Source organism: Leopardus geoffroyi, chromosome C1 (genome assembly GCF_018350155.1).
Source record: "Leopardus geoffroyi isolate Oge1 chromosome C1, O.geoffroyi_Oge1_pat1.0, whole genome shotgun sequence".
Lineage (NCBI taxonomy): Eukaryota > Metazoa > Chordata > Mammalia > Carnivora > Felidae > Leopardus > Leopardus geoffroyi.
The window spans coordinates 79167934-79189152 of NC_059328.1; the positions used below are offsets into that span (position 1 = coordinate 79167934).

Genomic DNA, 21219 nt, shown 5'->3' on the forward strand with positions numbered 1-21219 from the left:
TCCATTATTGGCATTGACAATACTGACATGTTTTTTAAGCTAATTATTGCCAGATCTCACCATGTTAAGGACACATTTTTTTCCTATATAATTAATAAACAAAATGTGGGGTGATTCTTTCAGGCAGTATGAATGTCCTGCTCCTTAACAACCTTATAACCAATGGTTTTAACATCTAGTGATAAATCTTGCCAGAATTAGTTTTTACACTGTTAATTATCAGGTATGATATTCTTGCAGACTCATAGATTTTATTTTTTCTCTGCATATGGGAGATGATACAAGTACCAGTGCTCGTTCTCATGCTTGAGAAAGAAAACTGATAAGTATTTATACCTTTCATAAAACAAATGTTAATTTAAAAATTATTACTAGGGCAACAATTTGTTAACAAGGATAATCTTTCAAAATTATAAACTTTTTAGCTATTAATGGTTATATTCACAGGCTATAGGGACAATCTTCAAAAACTGTCTTTCAAGATTCTCTATTTAGAAATAAGAGTTGTGAGGATAATTTCATGATGTAGAATAAATAGTATCTGCCAGAAGAGGCATTTTTCTCTTTTTCTTAAGATTATTTTTACACCTTCAAGATGACTTACAAGAATGCTGTTGGCATTAGAGGGGAAAAAAAACACTCCTGAGAAGCTCAAAATTATACCAAGAAAGGAGCAAAAGAAGAATCTTATTGACAGATGGGCTGTGGAGCACATGTGCAAATTGTGGCCCTTGAACTAATTTTTGTGAAAAAAAATTATTGAAAGTGGGTTGCTCTTTAAGGCAGTGAGTGTAAAGCATCTGCAGCTGTGTCAATGCTTGAACTAAGTTACATTGCTGCCTTTTTGAAAATATTTTCAGATTTAGAGCAAATGCAGCCATCTCCTAAGTTTCTTTTTTTTTCCCCTAGCTAACAAAAGCATTTTTATTTCTTAGTGACTTCAGCATATTCAGAATATTCACACCAATGCATTATTAGCACAGTACACCAGTGTATGCTCATTTTACTATTTTTCTTGATCAAAGGAGCTTAAAGAATAGGCTTAAATATTGCTTACCTTTTTAGGTAAATATTTTAGGGTGTTTGGCTTACAGGTTTTTGACAATTGGCCCCAGTCTCCAGTCTGTCTTTCCAATCTAATCTCCCATAAATTGATTCTCTTCATACCCTAAACTACCAACTTCGCACCATTTCCTTTCATTGTCTTGTCTCTGAAAATATTCCCTCTTCCTGGAATGCCCTTCTTTACTTGTTCATGTTCTGTATGTTCTTCAGGATTCCAGTCTCTGGTTTCCTAATTTGTAATGAAAAATTAGTTTTCTACATAAATCTTTTCTGTGATCGCATTTTGTATTCCAAGCTGGACTGTGTATTCACTGTTTGAAGCAGTTAGGTAACATGAGGAGATAAATCTGTAAAATATTGAGCACATAATAAACACTCATTAATATTAATATTAGTTGACTTTCCTTTTCCTTTTTTTTTTTTTTTTTTTTTTTTTGCTTTTTTCCTGCTTAGGTCAGACAACTAGATTCAGCACTAGAAATGTGTAAGGAAGAACTTGCCTTGCATTTGAATCAATTGGAAGGAAATAAGGAAAAGTTTGAAAAACAGCTAAAGAAGAAATCTGAAGAGGTAAATTAACATTTTTGTTAAATAGCATATTCTCCAAGTGATTTCTTTTTGAGATATTTTTAAGATTGTTTAAAAGTATGTCTTTATGTAGCTGATGAAAAAATCTTTCCATTTAAATGTAAATCCCAATTTTATATTCTTTTTTTTTTTTAATTTTTTTTTTTTTAATGTTTATTTATTTTGGGGACAGAGAGAGACAGAGCATGAATGGGGGAGGGGCAGAAAGAGAGGGAGACACTGAATCGGAAGCAGGCTCCAGGCTCTGAGCCATCAGCCCAGAGCCTGACGCAGGGCTCGAACTCACGGACCGCGAGATCGTGACCTGAGCTGAAGTCGGACACTTAACCGACTGAGCCACCCAGGCGCCCCCAATTTTATATTCTTTATGAAACAAACAATTCACTGCAACACAAAATATGACACCTTAAAATGCTGATTCTTTTATCTATTTTTAGGGAATCATAAGATTAAATTATTATTAATATCACAGATTAACTCTAAAATGATTAACTTTAGAATATTATTTTAGATTTAGAAGTATAAAATTCTTCAAATTTTCTTCCATTTTGATTTTGCTACTTCTGGTTGTCTAAAGGGTTAAGAATTAGGTTTAGAAATTCGACTTTCTCTATTGAGATGAGTTTTTAAGATACTGGATAGATGATTCAAGTTATCTTATTCATCTCTATATCCTCAGTGTCTACCACTTTGCTTTCAACATAATATGTACTCACTAAATGTTTGCTCAAGGGGATAATCTTAGTGAAGAATTCCTTTATTTCTTTGTTAGAATTTATAATACAAATTTAAAATAAGTTATATTTTAAAATATAAATTAAAGATAAGCTTTAAACCTTAAATTCATGTTCATAATCGTCCCCAACAAATTCTCATCAAAGTTGACTAGAATATATTCAGCCAGTTTCAGCCAGAAAAACAGAATCCTTTGTGTATCATTAAAATAGAATTTTATGCAGAGAATTAGATACATATATCATGGAAGAGGGGAGAAGCAAATAAAGCATGGTAAAGTGACTCAGAGATTATCATAAGAAAGGACCTACTATGGGGCGCCTTGGTGGCTCAGTCAGTTAAGCATTAAGCATCTGACTTCAGCTTGGGTCATGATCTCACAGTTCATGAGTTCGATCCCCCGTGTCAGGCTCTGCACTGACAGCCCAGAGCCTGGGGCTTGCTTCAGATTCTGTATCTCCTTCTCTATCTGCCCCTCCCCTGCTCATGCTCATCTCTCTCCCTCCCTCCCTCTTTCTCTCTCCATCTCGCTCTCTAAAATAAATAAACATTTAAAAAAATTAAAAAAAAAAAAAGAGAAAGGACCTACTACTATCATCAGGGATAGAGGAATATCAGGCAGAAATGGTGGACTATAGTACAGAAGTAGGACTGCCTAGTGAGCTAGGGCCACAAAGAAGGAGTCTGTCTAGTTGAAGCTGAGACTGTAGAGGAAGAGAACTGCTACAGGTCCCTCACATTGGCTAAATGTTTCTATTACCCAGAGGGGAATTTCCTGCAAAACATGGAGCAGAGCAGGGGGAAAGCAGACACAGATCTAAAAACAGGTATATAGTTGACCAGCACTCCACACTTAGGTATATCACATAATTATATAAGTTTAGAGGTTAAAAAAGGAAATCTTCATATTTTATATGGTCCTGCCTTCTTCCTTCCATGCCCCTCCATGAAGGCTTTTATGGCATCTTTGACAGACAGGCATGTATTTCTCCACTGCAGTATATGGAATTTGAATTGCCTAAACTATAGATACTTTGACTTCTTAAAATAGAAATGTTATTTGATTTTACTGTGAACTTCTTTAAAACATTATTTAGACATTTATTCGATAGCCTTCATTATACTTCAGTGTAAATGGACTTGACAGAGATGGAATCTGGAGACAGGCAGTGTTTGTAACAAGGGGATTTGTTGAGCTTTAGACTTTGTGTTCTCAGAAACCGAATCAGTGAGTAGGGTGGATAATAGACAGTTATCTAAAATGAACAGAATTATTTTCAAAATGAGTGGCAATATAAACCTAGGCTCCAAACTGAATTAGAAATCAGAAGTAGTAAAATATGTACAACTATACTAGGGAATAAGTAAGTAAGTTAGAAAGATTTTCACCTTTTATTGCTGCTGAATTATTACCTCAGTGCACATGAATTGGCTTACTTAACAGGTTATCGTTCAGTCCTTCTGATAAAAAACATGGAAAAAATCCAATTACTATTTACTTTGTTTTTTTTAAGTACCACCCCATACATTTATTTACTTTTGAGTTATTTGTCTTTAGAGCAAATTTTTTTTTTCAACGTTTATTTATTTTTTGGGGGGACAGAGAGAGACAGAGCATGAATGGGGTAGGGGCAGAGAGAGAGGGAGACACAGAATCGAAAACAGGCTCCAGGCTCTGAGCCATCAGCCCAGAGCCTGACGCGGGGCTCGAACTCACGGACCGCGAGATCGTGACCTGGCTGAAGTCAGACGCTTAACCGACTGCGCCACCCAGGCGCCCCTTTAGAGCAAATTTTAATGTCATTCTAGTTAATGTTACAGTTAATTACAGTTGTCCTTGAACAACGCAGAGGTTAGAGGCACTGATCCCCCCTCCATGTAGTTGAAGATCCCCATATAACCTTTGACTTCCCAAAAACTTTACAAATAGCCTACTGTTGACCAGAAGCCTTACCATAGCATAAACATGGGATTAACACAGATTTTCTATGTTATATGTATTATATACTGTATTCTTACAGTAAAGTAGGATAGAGAAAAGAAAATGTGATTAAGAAAATCATAAGAAAGAGAAAATATATTTGCAGAACTCTACTGTAAAACAGCTGCATAAGTGGACCTATGCAGTTCAAACTCATATTGTTCAAGAGTCAACTGTAATTTATCAGAATTGTGAGAATTTCATCATATATAACTAGGTTTTAGAAAATTGAATTTGGTTCACAGTACATCCATTCTGTTAATAATAGTGATGTTATAAAGGTGTTTTAATCTTTTAGATCTTTTTAATCAGATTAAATCAGTAATCTTTAAATCACACACTAGCTGAATAATTGAGTGGCTCTAGAGCATATTGAGAAGAAGTTAGCCAGTTGTAAAAACTAAATGTTGATTATCCACCACAGAAAGATAATAAAAATTCCTCTGAGATTTTTGTCTCAGGTATATACTATTTTCCAGATATTGAAGTAAGTACATTTATGATTAAAATAATAGTAATTTGGGGTTCTAAATCATTTTGAAAAGATTTTAATTCCATATTAAAATGCTTTACAAAGTGGTAAAAATATGTGTTGATGCAGAATTACACTGTGAATATGATAGGAGAAAGTAAACACAAAACAGATGTAAGTCTAAACATTTTTGCATATAGCATTTCTTCAAATAAAATCAGTTATTTTATTGATATTTTTACTCACATTGATGGACTTAAATTTTGAGGATTTGGCATCATCATAACATATCAGTAACTTTTCTGGGTTATGTTTTATTTATTTTTTTAAATTATCTGTTTTTGAGAGAGAGCGTGAGTGGACAAGGGGCAGAGAGAGAGGAAAAGAGGATCTAGAGTGGGGTCTGCATTGACAACAGAGAGCACCACCCAATGGGGGGACTGAACTCACAAACCATGAGATTACGACCTGAGCCTAAGCTGGAAGCTGAACCTACTGAGCCACCCAGGCGCCCCTGGGTTATGTTTTATTTTTAAGTAATAATTGTGAGTGTTTTTCCTTTGGATATAGATTAATCTAGATAAAGTTCATTGTAAAGTAGATTTTATAGTATAAATTCTACTTTCTTCTTGCCCCCAGTTATAAAATAGTGAATCCTTTAGGAATACTTGATTCTCCGAATATCATAATGTAGAAGAAAATATAATGAAAAACTATTATATTTTAAAGTCAAATGGAAATTAAAGGGTAGTACAATAAAATGCCACTTTAAGTTGGGTAGATGCAGGTTGATTTTTGTGAATTGATATTTGTGATAAAACTAACAGATATTCAATATTTTTAATTGAAATTATTTTTCCAGTGGCCAGATTACTGAAATAAATTTTTATTGTTATTATGTGGTATGGCTTTCTTGGCGTTTTGGTTAAGACTTACCTTCTTTTCTTCTGTTTTGTCTTATCTTACCTTTGTCTTATCTTAACATCTTGTCCACTTTTTTCTCTGACCAGAAAAAGAAGTCTAAGACAGGATGTTTTAGAAAAAACACTATTTAAACTTCTCTTGCAGGCAAATCAGTTCTATAGAAAATAAACTACTGTACTAAATGTGATCTGCAGTTTTCTCGGGAGCTAGCAAGTAAAACAAACAGGTGATATTGATACATGTTTGCCCTAAATAAATTATTTTCATACAGACAAAATTAAGTAGATTATCATAAAAAAGAACTATAATAACAGAATAAGAAATTGGTTAGTTGCATAAGGTTCTCCAAGTTTACAGTATCATTAGATAATGAAGAAATGTGACATTTAAGCGTTTCTTATCATGAACAAAGAATATTTGGCCCCTAAGCCCTTCATCATGCTGCTGAATGTTCAATTGCTGGATAATTAGAAAAAAGGACCAAATCATTGTTTTCTTCCGCTATTTCTTAGAAGTTTAAAATTCCTTTCTTCTGGAATACTTACTGGAAAGATTTTTTTGCTTTAAAGGAATGGTTTTTATTTTCCTTCATGTTAAAAATAGTTTTGGGTAAGCAACAATAAGAAATCTTTTAAAGGTTTACCTACAATCTACTTTCTAATACTTAAGTTTTCAGTTTTCTAGTTACTTGCATGTTTTTCATAATTATGACAATGAAACATAATTCTGTTTTTTTCACTTAATTTCATTTTGCAAAATATTATATTTGCTACTGTCTTTTAAATTATGATATTAAATGGTTGCATCATTTGAAATCAGATTGATAAATCATCATTTATTAAACCTCTTACTTTTGAGAACAGGTAAGGAATATTATACATATTAAAATATACTGTATTATTAGTATGATTTTAAAAATAATTTGGCATATTTAATGGATTTGGATTACTAGGACAAAGCAATTTTTTTTTCCTTTCTTAATAGGTACTTCCAGATAATTTTAAAGATATCTTTTAAAGCAGTTTTAGGGACCAGCATATTCAAGTCCTAAATATGTGGAGTAAATGAATACAATTTCTTAATTGATACTGTCATTTCCTTATGTATTTTTTGGAGCATGAATATTTGAGTGCTTTGCTGAGATACCATTTTACAAACAACAGCAATAGTAGCAACAGTAATACAATAAATAAATAGCACCTAACATTTATGCGAGTCTTTTATGGCTATAGTTTATTATCAGTAAGGAGAAAAGATTCGTCAGACAGAGTATGGAAAAATCCATACATTTCTGTGTTCTCTGCCTTCTCTGGGAGGGATCACATAAAACATGTTCCTTTCTGTAGCAGTGAAATATGGTAATATGTGGGCAGTGTTTCTGCCCAGAGAAGCCTGTTTGTGACTTAAAGTTCAGGGTTTTTTTTTATGGGGGGCTGATCACCTAGGACAGTCACAAGTATTAAAATTACGAACTCCCAGGAGGAAAGCATGATTCAGTGCCAGAGCCAAGCAAAACAATCTCATCACTTAGGGAATGTTTCAAAAGCCACACTCCCAGATACCAGCCAAGAGTCGGCTCTATAAGCAGGCCCTTCTAACATCCTCCCATCAGAAAAATGAACCTGCCCTTCCATATAACAAACTTAAATATAATTGTCCCACATGACAAGTGAAGATAATAAGGAACACAGCTTTGACATTATATTGCTTTCTATTTGAAACATGTCATTTTAATGAGAAATGTATATATTTGTTAGGTATACTGTTTACAAAAAGAACTAAAGATAAAAAATCACAGTCTTCAAGAAACTGCTGAGCAGAATGTTATTCTACAGCATACTCTTCAGCAGCAGCAGCAAATGTTACAACAAGAGACAATTAGAAATGGAGAGCTAGAAGACATTCAGACTAAACTTGAAAAACAGGTATATATTATTGGCCAAAATGGTTTTATTTGTATAAAATATAAATTTTAAAAATTGATAATAGCTTATTTGTTTTATTGGTTGCTGTTTACGTCAAGGATTTCATATTATAAGAAATATTCTGTATTAATATTGTAAGATGAATAAAGTTCTATTTCTGTGTATTCTGACCTGCATCTCTAATAGCATAGGCACATTTTTGCCATCCAGAGAACTTAGTTATAATTTAGACTTTTTTATTCAATCTTGTTTTTGGATCAGGACATGTGATCTAAATTTCTAAAAAATCTAAAAATTTCTCTAGTATTTGGAGTAAATTTTCCACTGTATAAAGTATTCTCTTTCTACCTTTCATTCATGTTCCACTATGCATAGATTCCATGTTGGATCCTTTCAGATTATTACTCTTCTTTAGATTCTTTCTGCTTATGAGTGGGCTATTTAATAAAACAGAGAGTGGGTGGGTTTTCAATGGTTCCCTTTACTTTTTACCTGGCTACTATTTTAATTTTATTCTTGGAATTGAGTTGGAAGTGTGGATATTAATGACTTAGAATTTGTATTTAGTTATTTGGTGAGAGGTTTTAGAAGAGCCGAGAGGATATTAAAATCATTAGCCAGATATTAATTTGAAGAGCAGTTTTGTAAATGTTCTTTGAAAACATGGAGTGGCTGAAATTAATTAGGGAGAAAATACAGAATGATGGGTGAGAAGATTGACTTAGATAGATCTCTGTGAGATATGGTACATAGAAACCAAAGTAAGTATTTCATGAAATAAGGAATGATAATTGGTGTCATGGGCCGTTGAAATCAAGATCAAATAAAATAATGGTTGAGAAATGTCTACTGGAAATACCAACATGGATGTTATTAGTGACATTGCACGGTTTCTGTAGAATGGCTAGGTTGCTTTGGGTTGAAAAAAAAATGATTTCTTCGGGTTGAGGAATGAATGAGAAAGGAGAAGATGATACAGTAAGCATGGAAAACTGAGAAATTGGGCTTTGTAGAGGAGGAAAGAAAAAGCAGTGGTAGTTGGAGGGAGGTAGAGATATGAAGGATAGTTTTTTAAAATAATTTTTAAAAGTTTATTTTTATTTATTTTGAGAGATAGAGAACAAGTGGGGGAAGGACAGAGAGGGAGACAGAATCTGGGCTGTCAGTGCAGAGCCTAGTGTGGGGCTTGAACTCATGAACTGTGAGATCATGACCTGAGTCAAAATCAAGAGTTGAAAGCTTAACTGACTGAGCCACTCAGGTGCCCCTGAAGGATAGTTTTTTTTTGTGATGGGAATGTCTTGAACGTGTTTAAATGCTAATACAGAGAAGCCCAGAGGAGAGAGCAGAGATAGTCAATAGTATTAGTTCCTGAGAAAGTGGATAGTTTCCTGAGAAAGTGATTCCAGAACACCAGTGAAGCAATTTGAGTTATATAGGAGGAAGAATACCTCCTTCACTGTAGGGGAACATAAGAAATAATGAATAGAAGCAAATTCAAGTGATAACGTTTGATGGCAGTTGAGAATCTAGAAATCTTTCACTAAATGAGCCAATTTGTGAAGAAGGAAAGCAACATAGTTTGACAAGAGAAGAAACATTTCAAATAGGGATAATGAAAAGAGGAAAATTAACCATTATTTTGTTCAATTCTTATAAATCCTATGTTAGTGTTATGATGTGACTACTTCTATAAATATGTAATATGAATGAAATATCTTTTAAATTTTTTTTTTTTCAACGTTTATTTATTTTTGGGACAGAGAGAGACAGAGCATGAACGGGGGAGGGGCAGAGAGAGAGGGAGACACAGAATCGGAAACAGGCTCCAGGCTCTGAGCCATCAGCCCAGAGCCTGACGCGGGGCTCGAACTCACGGACCGCGAGATCGTGACCTGGCTGAAGTCGGACGCTTAACCGACTGCGCCACCCAGGCGCCCCTGAAATATCTTTAATATACAAAGTTTAGTTTTGCTTTTTTATTTCCAGAACATTATTTCCTGGTGTGTACTTTGAGTTTTATAATACATCTTGAAACTGAATTATAGGCTAGACCACATATTTATATAAATATATATTTTTCTTCCAAAGAATGTTAAGCTGTGACTGAACTTAAAATACTTAATGAAAATTGTTTTACAAGGTATCAAAACTGGAACAAGAGCTTCAAAAACAAAGGGAAAGTTCAGCTGAAAAGTTGAGAAAAATGGAGGAGAAATGTGAAGCGGCCACACATGAAGCCGATTTGAAAAGGCAAAAAGTCATTGAGCTTACTGGTACTGCCAGGTAAAATGAATATGTTAGTTTTTCTTTCTCTCCCTGTTTCAACATCGGTAGTTATCTGAATTTCAATATCAGATAATGTTCAGTGAAGCTTTTGCTTAAGGATTTAATTTCTTCACAGCCTGTGTTCCTGTAGCATTTTGTTTGTACCTTTATATCCTTCTTTATGCTTCTTTTGTACCACAGTTTACTATTCTTTATCCTCCTGTTGTATTATAAGTTCCTTAAGGGCTGGATAATTTCTGGTTTATTTCAGGGTCATCCCTACAGCAATTAGCATAGTTCAGTACATCTCATAGGCACTCAACAACTGTTGTGTTGTATTAAATTGTGAATACTATTTAAAGTTGTAGGCAAAGATGTACTCACTGAAAACTTTCACAGGATCTAATTGTTTCTGGGACATAGTAAATACAACAGTAGTTCTGAACCTTGACTGAACTTTAAAATTATCTGAGGAGCTTTAAAAAGTACTGATGCCTACGTCTCACCTCTAAGGATTCCGATTTAATTTGGCTGAACCAGGCCTAGGAATCAATAGTTAATTGATTAAGAAAGGGACCCATGAGCTGAAAGCATTCCCCAGCTTCCCCAGACCTCTTCTACTTTGTCAATAAGAGTTTACATAATCAATAATACACTCATAATTAACCTGCCATGCTACCAACAGGACTCAAGAATTAACTTAGCCACTTGATCTAAAACCCCATGTCCCAGGTTCCCTCTCCCCCACTGACAGAAGTAAAGATCAGGCCTTTGTGCATTGAGCAGCAACTTGCTTTTCTTTCTTTCTTTCTTTCTTTCTTTTTTAAATTTTTTTTTTAATGTTTATTTATTTCTGAGGCAGAAGGAGACAGAGTGAGCAGGGGTGGGGCAGAGAGAGAGGGAGACCCAGAATCAGAAGCAGGCTCCAGGCTCCAAGCTGTCAGCACAGAGCCCAACGCGGGGCTCGAACTCACAGACTGCGAGATCATGACCTGAGCTGAAGTCAGACACTTAACCGACTGAGCCACCCAGGCGCCCTGCAGCTTGCTTTTCTAGATGTCACCTCTCTCAGCAGAGTCAAGAGAATTGCCCTTTGTTTAAGACTAAGATCACAGTTTCAGACTTTCTTTCTTCCATTGATTGGTGTCTACCCACAAAATAGCCTCACCACCAGCGTCTACTTGAATAGTTACATCATAACTTTATCCTTGCTTATGCTACACACCACAAGAAGCTGTGTATTTCCAGGTCAACAGTCATCTCATACTAATTCCCAAAACTTCACCATGTATACTGTTTCCTTCTCTCAACTTATCCCAATTTCTGAGAGACTTCTACTTGTCCTCTGAAACTCACAGTCCATCCTGAAAAACATTCTCTGTATTTGCCATTTCTTTGCTTTAACAGAAATATGACTCTTCCCTGAGGACCTTGTTTCTTGTCCTGCAACCCTCTAAAGTTCCAATAGTTCCTACAGTTCCTATACCACACGGTTGAGATATGGAATAGTATACCAACTCTGTAAACCTCTGGTCACCAGACGATATTATCCCTCACTGTCGCTGACACCTATAGGCCACCTGATGTATTGTTGCTCCCTCCAACACCAATTGTGTCATTATTCTTGATGATTTCAATATCTATTAGCTGATCCTTCTGACACATTAGCATCTCATTTTAAAAATTCCTCTCCTCTAATGATCTTGAGCTCTATCATACCTCAGCCACTCGCTCACATGATTTACTCTAGATCTTGTCATTTCCATTATCTGCAGTTTTTCCATGATCGGGATATTAGGCATCTATACCTATATTATCACCTCATTCCCTTTAATACTCCAAATTCAATGATTCTTTGATCTACACAAGATCTCTAACTCATCAGTTCCACCACTGTCTCATTCCCTGATGTCCTCTCCTTTCTCTACCCAGCTTAAATTCAAGTTAGGTCATTAGAATCAATGATTTGCATCTGCTTGCAACTCTTACCTCTCACTCCTTTGTCTATATACCGTTAAGTTGTTCCAACTCACACTACTCCATGCTTGCATCTTTACAGAAACTGGAGAAAAATATAAGCATGCTGACCAATCTTACTTTAAATTCATAATTTCAAGGGACATGCTGCCTGTCAATCAAAACATTACTGACTTTGTAGAAGACACTTAGTCATTTTCTTTCAAAATTCTCAACAACCCCTTACCAATCCCTGCCCTCACTGATGATCTTGCTTTCTCTTTCAATGAAAAAATTGAAGCAATTTCTTGTTCCTATTCCTAACCTCACCCTTTGGCTTTTAGACAAAACCTCTTGATTATAGCTAATAGGCACATTTAGTAAGAAAAGTAAATCCTAAATACTCATAGGAAGCTTATGAGCAAAATGATTAAACTTCATAAGAAAGAAATACCCTAGCTCCATGATATCTTCTTCTCATGGAAGAGAAGGGTTTAGGGTTTTGTTTTCTCTGGTACCACTTGTTTCTTTCACTTCTGGAGCTACAATTTATAGAACTTTAATATACAAAGTCTATTTCCAGTCTCAGACTTGATTGCTTTCAATCAAGAAGGTGAAGTATTTCTGGAAAAACTGGTGGATTTAAAGCCTATTGTAAAATTTTGAAAGAGAAAACTTTTTAGTATTGGATTATTTATAATTAAAAAATTTTAATGTTTTTATATTTGAGAGAGAAAGAGTGAGAGAGCACAAGCAGGGGAGGGGCAGACTGAGTGGGGGACACAGGATCCTAAGCAGGCTGCATGCAGACAGCCTGATGTGGTGCTCGAACTCACAGACTGTGAGATCATGAGCTGAGCCAAAGTTGGATGCTTAACTGACTGAGCCACTCAGGCGCCCCTATAATTAAAATTTTTAAACCCTTAAATATTTATTATATTATACTAATCCCTCATTCACCTAGCATCAAGGAAGAATGAGTAGGTGTTGATAAATAAATAGGAGTGGAATTTATCTTCACCAAGTACTGAAACTTTAAAACAAAACAAAAAACACTTTTTGGTAGAAATTTTCCAAAATATATACTTTCTTGTCATTTTTAACTTCTCTGGGTATCTCAGGGTTATTGTTGCATACATCGATTATTATACCATGCTGAAATATAGTAGCACCTCAACAAAATCTTGAAGAATATAGAGTTCTGTTTCTTACTAAATGTCTATAGACTACTGTGCTTTTTGGGTTCTTGTATTTTTTTTTTTTAATGTTTATTTATTTCTGAGACAGAGAGAGACAGAGCGTGAGTTGGGGAGGGGCAGAGAGAGAGGGAGACACAGAATCCGAAGCAGGTTCCAGGCTCCGAGCTGTCAGCACAGAGCCAGACGCGGGGCTCGAACTCACAAACCGTGAGATCATGACCTGAGCTGCAGTCGGTCGCTCAACCGACTGAGCCACCCAGGCACCCCGAGTTCTTGTATTTTTTTAATATAATTTTCCCCCAACTTCTTTGCTGACAAGCTCTCACTCTTGGTACTATATGCCAACCTCTTTCAATTATTATTTTCTAATTATGTTTTATATCTCCTCTAATATAAGAAATGAATTAGTTGAGCTAAATATCACTTACCTGAAATTTTAGATATGAAAACGGGTAATTATGCACTTATCTAATCAGCTCCTTAACTTTTTGGACCATGGACATATTTAAGGATATGATAAAGCTATGAATTATTTTCTATATACAGATAAACATACGTATATGTAATTTTACATATTGTTTCAGGAGTTTTATAGTTTTCCTTAAGTTTACTCACAGACATCAGACTAAAAACCCTTTGAACAAATCCAAATTTGTCTAAGTTGCATTTACAAAAGAAATGTTCTTGTTTGCAAACTTAATTTACAAAATATCAAAGACCTAAAGAAACACCCAAGAAAAAATGTTGATTAAAGGAGCATCAGTTCTGCCCACCATTGAGGACGGCATTAACGGTTTTTTAATGAGTGAATATCATTTTGGAATGAGCAAAATATGGACTTAAAACTTTTTCTCACTACGTTGATTTGTCTGTAGGTAGAGGAGCTTCCATGTTGGAATAAGCTCAGGACTGACGGAAAGTTAGTAAACCTGATTCTCTCACTATTAATAACTATTTGTCTTATCCCAGACAATTCACTAACCTTCCAGTTTCCTCATCTGTAAAGCAAGAATGTTGTACTAGTCTGAGAATCTCTAGTCCCTAAAAAAGATAACGTAAAATAATAAAACTCTGAATAAAAGTGACTGACTTGGTTCTCCTATGACTAATATGGTCATTATGGTGAATATTTTGATGGGTTGGCTTCCTTATTTTCTGTGTTGCAGTAACAAAAATTCCAGATGAATGAGACACCTATCCATGGAGGTTCTCGGCATATACAGAGCTTTACACAAGCTAACTGTAGTTAGATTGGAAAGAAGGCTTGTCTTGCTAAATAGTACCAGGTAATACAGTCGTATTTAGTGATACATAACTGGGGCAGAATTACAAATTTCTAGTTGGAGCATTTTTAATAATATGTGACCTAAGATTGTGACTAGATAGATGTTTTGCTGATATTTGTCCTTATATAACTTGAAGATTTTGTTCAGTCAGAGACAAGTCAATTGGTTTCAGTTATTCAGCTTTCCAAATGATCATTTATTACTTGTTTAATTTTTTGTTTTTAATTAGGCAAGTAAAACTTGAGATGGATCAGTACAAAGAAGAACTATCTAAAATGGAAAAAGAAATAATGTACCTAAAACGAGATGGAGAAAATAAAGCAATGCACCTCTCTCAGTTAGACATGATCTTAGAACAGACAAAGACAGAACTAGATAAGAAGACAAATTCTGGTAAGCAACAGGTTAGCTGAGCTTAGCTGCCTGTATGTTTATATTTAAAGAAGTGCAATAAAGTGAAAATTTGGGACAGTGGGACTGGAAGGAACAATGAGTGGTCAGTATTCTGCCTCTTGTAGATGAATAAAATTGTATATTCTTAATTGTAATTATTTACAAATTTTTATAACAAATGGCTTATATATAGTTCTAAAATTTGTCTTTCCTCTTAACAGTGAAGGAGTTAGAAAAATTACAGCACCACACTGAAACTGAACTAACAGAGGCTTTGCAGAAACGGGAAGCATTAGAGTCTGAACTACAAAATGCTCATGGAGAATTAAAAAGCACTTTAAGACAACTTCAGGAATTGAGAGATGTACTACAGAAGGCTCAATTATCATTAGAGGAGAAATACACTACTATAAAGGATCTCACAGCTGAACTTAGGTGAGTTAAATAGTAAGAAATGATAGCACAGTTACAAGTGTTTCACTTTGTTACTCTAACTCCTTGCGTCATACAGTAAAGTTTGTTTAATTATAAATGTCTAAAGTTCTCACCTGCCTTTGGCTCATCCTATTCAGCCTGTCCCATGCTCCATCTAAGTAATTCAGCCATTCCTCTTGACTAGTATTTCCATCCTTGGTCTTTGGACCATTTTATTCTGACCCTCTCCTATATTAAATAGTGGTAAAAAATTATTGGACCAGTGTACAGCAGTGGTTAGTAGCAAAATAATATTAATAACAATATTTTCTTTGGGGGCACCTGGGTGGCTCAGTTGGTTAAGCATCCAACTTCAGTTCAAGTCATGATCTCATAGCTCGTGAGTTCAAGCCCCACGTTGGACTCTGTGCTTAACAGCTCAGAGCCTGGAGCCTGCTTCAGATTCTGTGTCTTCATCTCTGTCTTTCCGCCCCTCCCCTGCTCACGCTCTGTCTCTCTCCCTATCTCAAAAATAAATAAACGTTAAAAAAAATTAAAGAAAAACAAAACAATGTTTTATTTGTATTAAGCCCTTATTTTGTGCCAGGATCATGCAAGGGACTTCTTTTATGACCTTACTCATTTCTTTACAACAAACTTATTATACACATATTACCACCTATTTGCACTTGAGAAAACTGAGGCTTGAGAGAATTAAGTAAAATACAGTCTGGATAATGACCAGAAAAGGGTGTTAAACACAAGTCTGACCAACTCTAAAATCTGGGTTCTTGGATTAACAGTAGTAGCATAAAATACTGTTCCAGCACACATCTATGGTGAGTGGGAGTGGAGAACCAAACCAGAACCAAGGTGTGGGAAATAGATTCTGGAAAGGAAAATAGAATTACAAACCACATTGTGAAAAGTGGGATGACAGGATAGAGAGAAGCAAGATGACCTAGGAACTTAGATGTATCCTGTTACTCAGTACCCCTTTTCTTTTCTATCCACAAAATCACTCTTAGGAAATTTCATACAGCTTTAAGTACTGTGTGTCAGACTTCCAAACCCTAGTGATGATCTCTTCCCTAAACTCTAGACTCAAATATCTATGACTTGTTACCTCCACTCAAATGTTTTTTTAAGGGGCATCGTAAACTTGGCCAAAACAGAACTCTTTTTTTCTTCATAACTCTGTTCATCTTCCATCTAAGAATCATGCAATTGCTCAAGTAAGAAATCTATAAGATTATTCCTCTCTCTTTGCCTCTATTTTTTTCCCCATCCAGTCTATTAGGAATTCATGTCAACTTTATTTCTAAAACATATTTTGAAATCCATTGATTTCTTGGCCTCTTTTCTGTTACCACCTTAGCACAAACTATCATCTCTCACCTGGTCTGTTGCGGTGGCTTCCCTGATGGTCTCCCAGCTTAAATTCCTGACACTCCCCCAATCCATTTAGGTTTATGATTTAAAACAATAGAAATGGATTTAAGCTTATTATTTAAAACATAAATCAGATTATATTGCTTCTCAACTAAATTGCTTTCCCTATTTAAATATTTCTAATGGCTTCCCAAAATATTTAGAATAAAATCCATGCTCCTTGGGAAATGTAAATCAAAACTACAGTGAGATGCTGCTTCACACCCACTCTAATGACCATGATAAAAACAAACAAAAACAAAACAAAACTGAAAATAATAAGTATTAGCAAGTATTTAGAGAAATTGGAACCTCATACATTGCTGTTGGAAACTAAAATGGTACAGTGCCTGTGGAGAACAATTTGGCAATTCCACAATAAGTTGAATATAGAATTACCTTATAAATCATTAATCCCACTCCTAGTTATACCCCAAAAGAATTAAAAACAGATGTTCAAAATAATTGTGCACCAATGTTCATAGAAGCTCTATTCACAATAGCTGCTAAGTGGAAATAACCCAAATATCCTTCAGTAGTTGAATGGATGAATAATGTGATAGATATATCCATATAGGGAATATTATTCAGCCATGAAAGGGAATAAAGTACTGATATGTGTTACAACAGAGATGAACCTTGAAAACAGGTTCATCTTGAACCTTGAAATAAACCAGACACATGTTGTCTAATTCCATTTATATGGAATATCCAGAATTAGAAAATCCTTAAGGATAGAAAGCAGATTAATGGTTGTTAGAACTAGGGGTGGGACACTGGTAAGTAACTGCAGATGAGTATTAGATTTGCATTTGGAGTGATGAACAAGTACTGGAAATAGTGGTGATGGTTACACAACATTGTGAATTTACTTAGTATAACTGAACTATACACTTTAAAATGGCTAAAATAGTAAATCTTTTTTTAAATTAATTTATTTATTGTTTAATTTACATCCCAGTTAGTTAGCATATAGTGCAACAATGATTTCAGGAGTAGATTCCTTAATACCCCTTACCCATTTAGCCCATCCCCCCTCCCACAACCCCTCCAGCAACCCTCTGTTTGTTCTCTATATTTAAGAGTCTTTTATGTTTTGTCCCCCTCCCTGTTTTTATATTATTTTTGCTTCCCTTCCCTTATGTTCATCTGTTTGGTATCTTAAATTCCTCATATGAGTGAAGTCATATGATATTTGTCTTTCTCTGACTAATTTTACCTGGCATAATACCCTCTAGTTCCATCCACGTAGCTGCAAATGGCAAGATTTCATTCTTTTTGATTGCCAAGTAATACTCCATTGTATACATATACCACATCTTCTTTATCCATTCATCTGTTGATGGGCATTTGGGCTCTTTCTATGCTTTGGCTATTGTCGATAGTACTGCTATAAACATTAGGGTGCATGTTCCCCTTTGAAACAGCACACCTGAATCCCTTGGGTAAAGACCTAGTAGTGCAATTGCTGGGTCGTAGGGTAGTTCTATTTTTAATTTTTTGAGGAGCCTCCATAGTGTTTTCCAGAGTGGCTGCACCACTTTGCATTCTCATCAGCAGTGCAAAAGAGATGCTCTTTTTCAGCATCCTCGCCAATATCTGTTGTTGCTTGAGTTGTTAATTTTAGCCATTCTGACAGGTATGAGGTGCTGTCTCGTGGTTTTGATTTGTATTTCCCTGATGATGAGTGATATTGAGGAGTTTTTCATGTGTCGGTTAGCCATCTAGATGTCTTCTTTGAAGAAGTGTCTATTCATGTCTTTTGCCCATTTCTTTCCTGGATTATTTGTTTTTTGGGTGTTGGTTAGATAAGTTCTTTATAGATTTTGGATGCTAATCCTTTATCTGATATGTCGTTTGCAAATACCTTCTCCCATTCATTCAGTTGCCTTTTAGTTTTGCTGATTGTTTCCTTCACTGTGCAGAAGGTTTTTATTTTGATGAGGTCCCAATAGTTCATTTTTGCTTTTGTCTCCCTTGCCTCCGGAGACGTATTGAGTAAGAAGTTGCTGCGTCCAAGGTCAAAGAAGTTTTTGCCTGCTTTCTTCTTGAGGATTTTGATGGCTTCCTGTCTTACATTTAGGTCTTTCATCCATTTTGAGTTTATTTTTGTGTATGGTTGTAAGAAAGTGGTCCACGTTCATTTTTCTGCATGTCGCTGTCCAGTTTTCCCAGCACCACTTGCTGAAAAGACTGTCTTTATTCCACTGGATATTCTTTCCTTCTTTGTTAAAGATTAGTTGGCCATATGTCTGTGGGTCCATTTCTGGGTTCTCTGTTCTGTTCCATTGATCTGACTGTCTTGTTTTGTGCCAGTACCAAACTGTCTTGATGATTACAGCTTTGTAATACGTCTTGAAGTCCGAGATTGTGATGCCTCCAGCTTTGGTTTTCTTTTTCAAGATTGCTTTGGCTATTCGGGGTCTTTTCTGGTTCCATATAAATTTCAGGGTTGTTTGTTCTCGCTCTGTGAAGAATGCTGGTGTTATTTTGATAGGGATTGCATTTAATAACTAGATTGCTTTGGGTAGTATCGACATTTTAACAATGTTTGTTCTTCCAATCCATGAGCATGGAATATTTTTTCATTTTTTTGTGTCTTCTTCAATTTCTTTCATAAGCTTTCTATAGTTTTCAGTGAATAGATTTTTAACCTCTTTGGTTATGTTTATTCCTAGGTATTTTATACTTTTTGGTGCAGTTATAAATGGGATCAATTCCTTGATTTCTCTTTTTGTTACTTCATTAATTATTGGTATATAGGAATGTAACCGATTACTGTACATTGATTTTATATCTTACCACTTTGCTGAATTCGTGGATCAGTTCTAGCAGTTTTTTGGTGGAATCTTTTCGGTTTTCCATAAAGAGTATCATGTCATCTGCGAAGAGTGAAAGTCTGACCTCCTCCTGGCCAGTTTGGATGCCTTTTATATCTTTGTGTTGTCTGATTGCTGAGGCTAAGACTTCCGATACTACGTTGAATAACAGTGGTGAGAATGGACATCCCTGTCCTGTTCCTGACCTTAGGGGGAAAACTCTCAGCTTTTGCCCATTGAGGATGATATTAGCAGCGGGTCTTTCACATATGGCTTTTATGATCTTGAGGTGTGATCCTCTATCCCTGCTTTCTTGAAGGTTTTTATCAAGAAGGGATGCTGTATTTTAAAATGGTAAATCTTATATGTATTTTACAACAGTTTAAACAAAAAAATCCAAGCTCCTTATCATGGAATACAAAGCCCTACATGATAAGGTTCTTGCCAATTTCTCTGGCCTCATTTCATACTGTTCCCCTTGCTCCTGGCCTTCTTGTTGTACTTAAAACGGTACATATTTCCTACCTTATGACTTTGCTGTAGCTGTTTCTTTGGCCTGAAATAATGGTTGAATGGCCAACTTCTTGCCCTTCACATTACCTCAGAGGGCCCTTCTCTGACCACTTACTCTCAAGTAGCCACCCAGTCACTATCACATCACTGTATTTAGTGCTCTGACATAGCACTTTACATTTTTCTTGTTGTTCATTATTTATACTCTGTCTTCTTTCCTGACCTATTAGTATGTATACTCCATGTGATGAAGGACATCTATCTTGTTGACTATTAAATTCACTGTACATAGAGCCTTGATACATAGGAAGCTTCCAGTAAATATTTGCTAAATGGTAACATGAATAAATGAATTAAAAAAGTAAAAATGAAATCTTTTTTTTTTTTTTAAGTTTTATTTATTTATTTTGAGAGGGAGAGAGAGAGAGTGAGTATATATACAGGCAGGAGAGAGGCAGAGAAAGAGGGAGACACAGAAACCCAAGCAGGCTGCACTCTGTCAGTGCAGAGCCCAGCACAGGTCTCGAACCCACAAATCATGAGATCATGACCTGAGCTGAAACCAAGAGTTGGACGCTTAACCAACTAAGCCACCCATGTGCCCCATGAAATCTTAAATTTTAACTAATGGCTGAATTTTTGGAAGCTCACCTATTCACTTACACAACAGCATTATCTTTAGAATTTATTTCATAATAACTTAATGTAGCCTTATATTTCATAACTCTTGAGACTTTTAAGAGAATAGTAAATGGCTCATTAAAGAAGTTTTGAATCTGCTTTTAAAATTAGTACTTTTATTCAATATTGTTTATATTTAAGACTGGAAAACCATATGATGATTTTCAAGATCAACATTTTTAGCTTTTGTCATATCAGAACATAGAGTTCCAGATTAAAATTCTTTGGGGCACCTGGGTGGCTCAGTCAGTTGGGCCTCCGACTTTGGCTCGGGTCATGATCTCAGGGTTTGTGAGTTCAAGCCCTGCATTGGGCTCTGTGCTGACAGAGCCTAGAGCCTGCTTCGGTTTTTCTGTCTCCCTCTCTCTCTGCCCCTCCCCTGCTCTCTCTCTCTCTCTCTCAAAAATAAATAAATGTTAAAAAAAATTAAAAAGAAATTCTTCGCATTCTCCGATCTGAGTGGTAGAAGTCTTAAAGTTGTATCAGTAGTAAGTATTTATAATATAAAATTAGAAATAAGGTTTTAGGAGAGGTAGAATTTATTAAAAGTATTTCTAAACTGAGTTGTG

General features: G+C 35.4%; 1 protein-coding gene across 9 annotated transcripts in view; it reads left to right on the forward strand.

Moving 5' to 3' along the window:
* Nucleotides 1-21219, forward strand: part of CCDC18 (coiled-coil domain containing 18) — a 116844-nt gene that overhangs the window by 55100 nt on the left and 40525 nt on the right. For 8 of the 9 annotated variants that reach the window (XM_045478314.1, XM_045478316.1, XM_045478317.1 and 5 more), the window contains 5 exons: nucleotides 1519-1635; nucleotides 7523-7690; nucleotides 9834-9976; nucleotides 14629-14792; nucleotides 15014-15227. In XM_045478314.1, coding sequence (XP_045334270.1) covers nucleotides 1519-1635; nucleotides 7523-7690; nucleotides 9834-9976; nucleotides 14629-14792; nucleotides 15014-15227 — 806 coding nt within the window. The remainder of the gene's footprint in view (nucleotides 1-1518; nucleotides 1636-7522; nucleotides 7691-9833; nucleotides 9977-14628; nucleotides 14793-15013; nucleotides 15228-21219) is intronic. The other variant, XM_045478319.1, reaches the window with a different exon arrangement.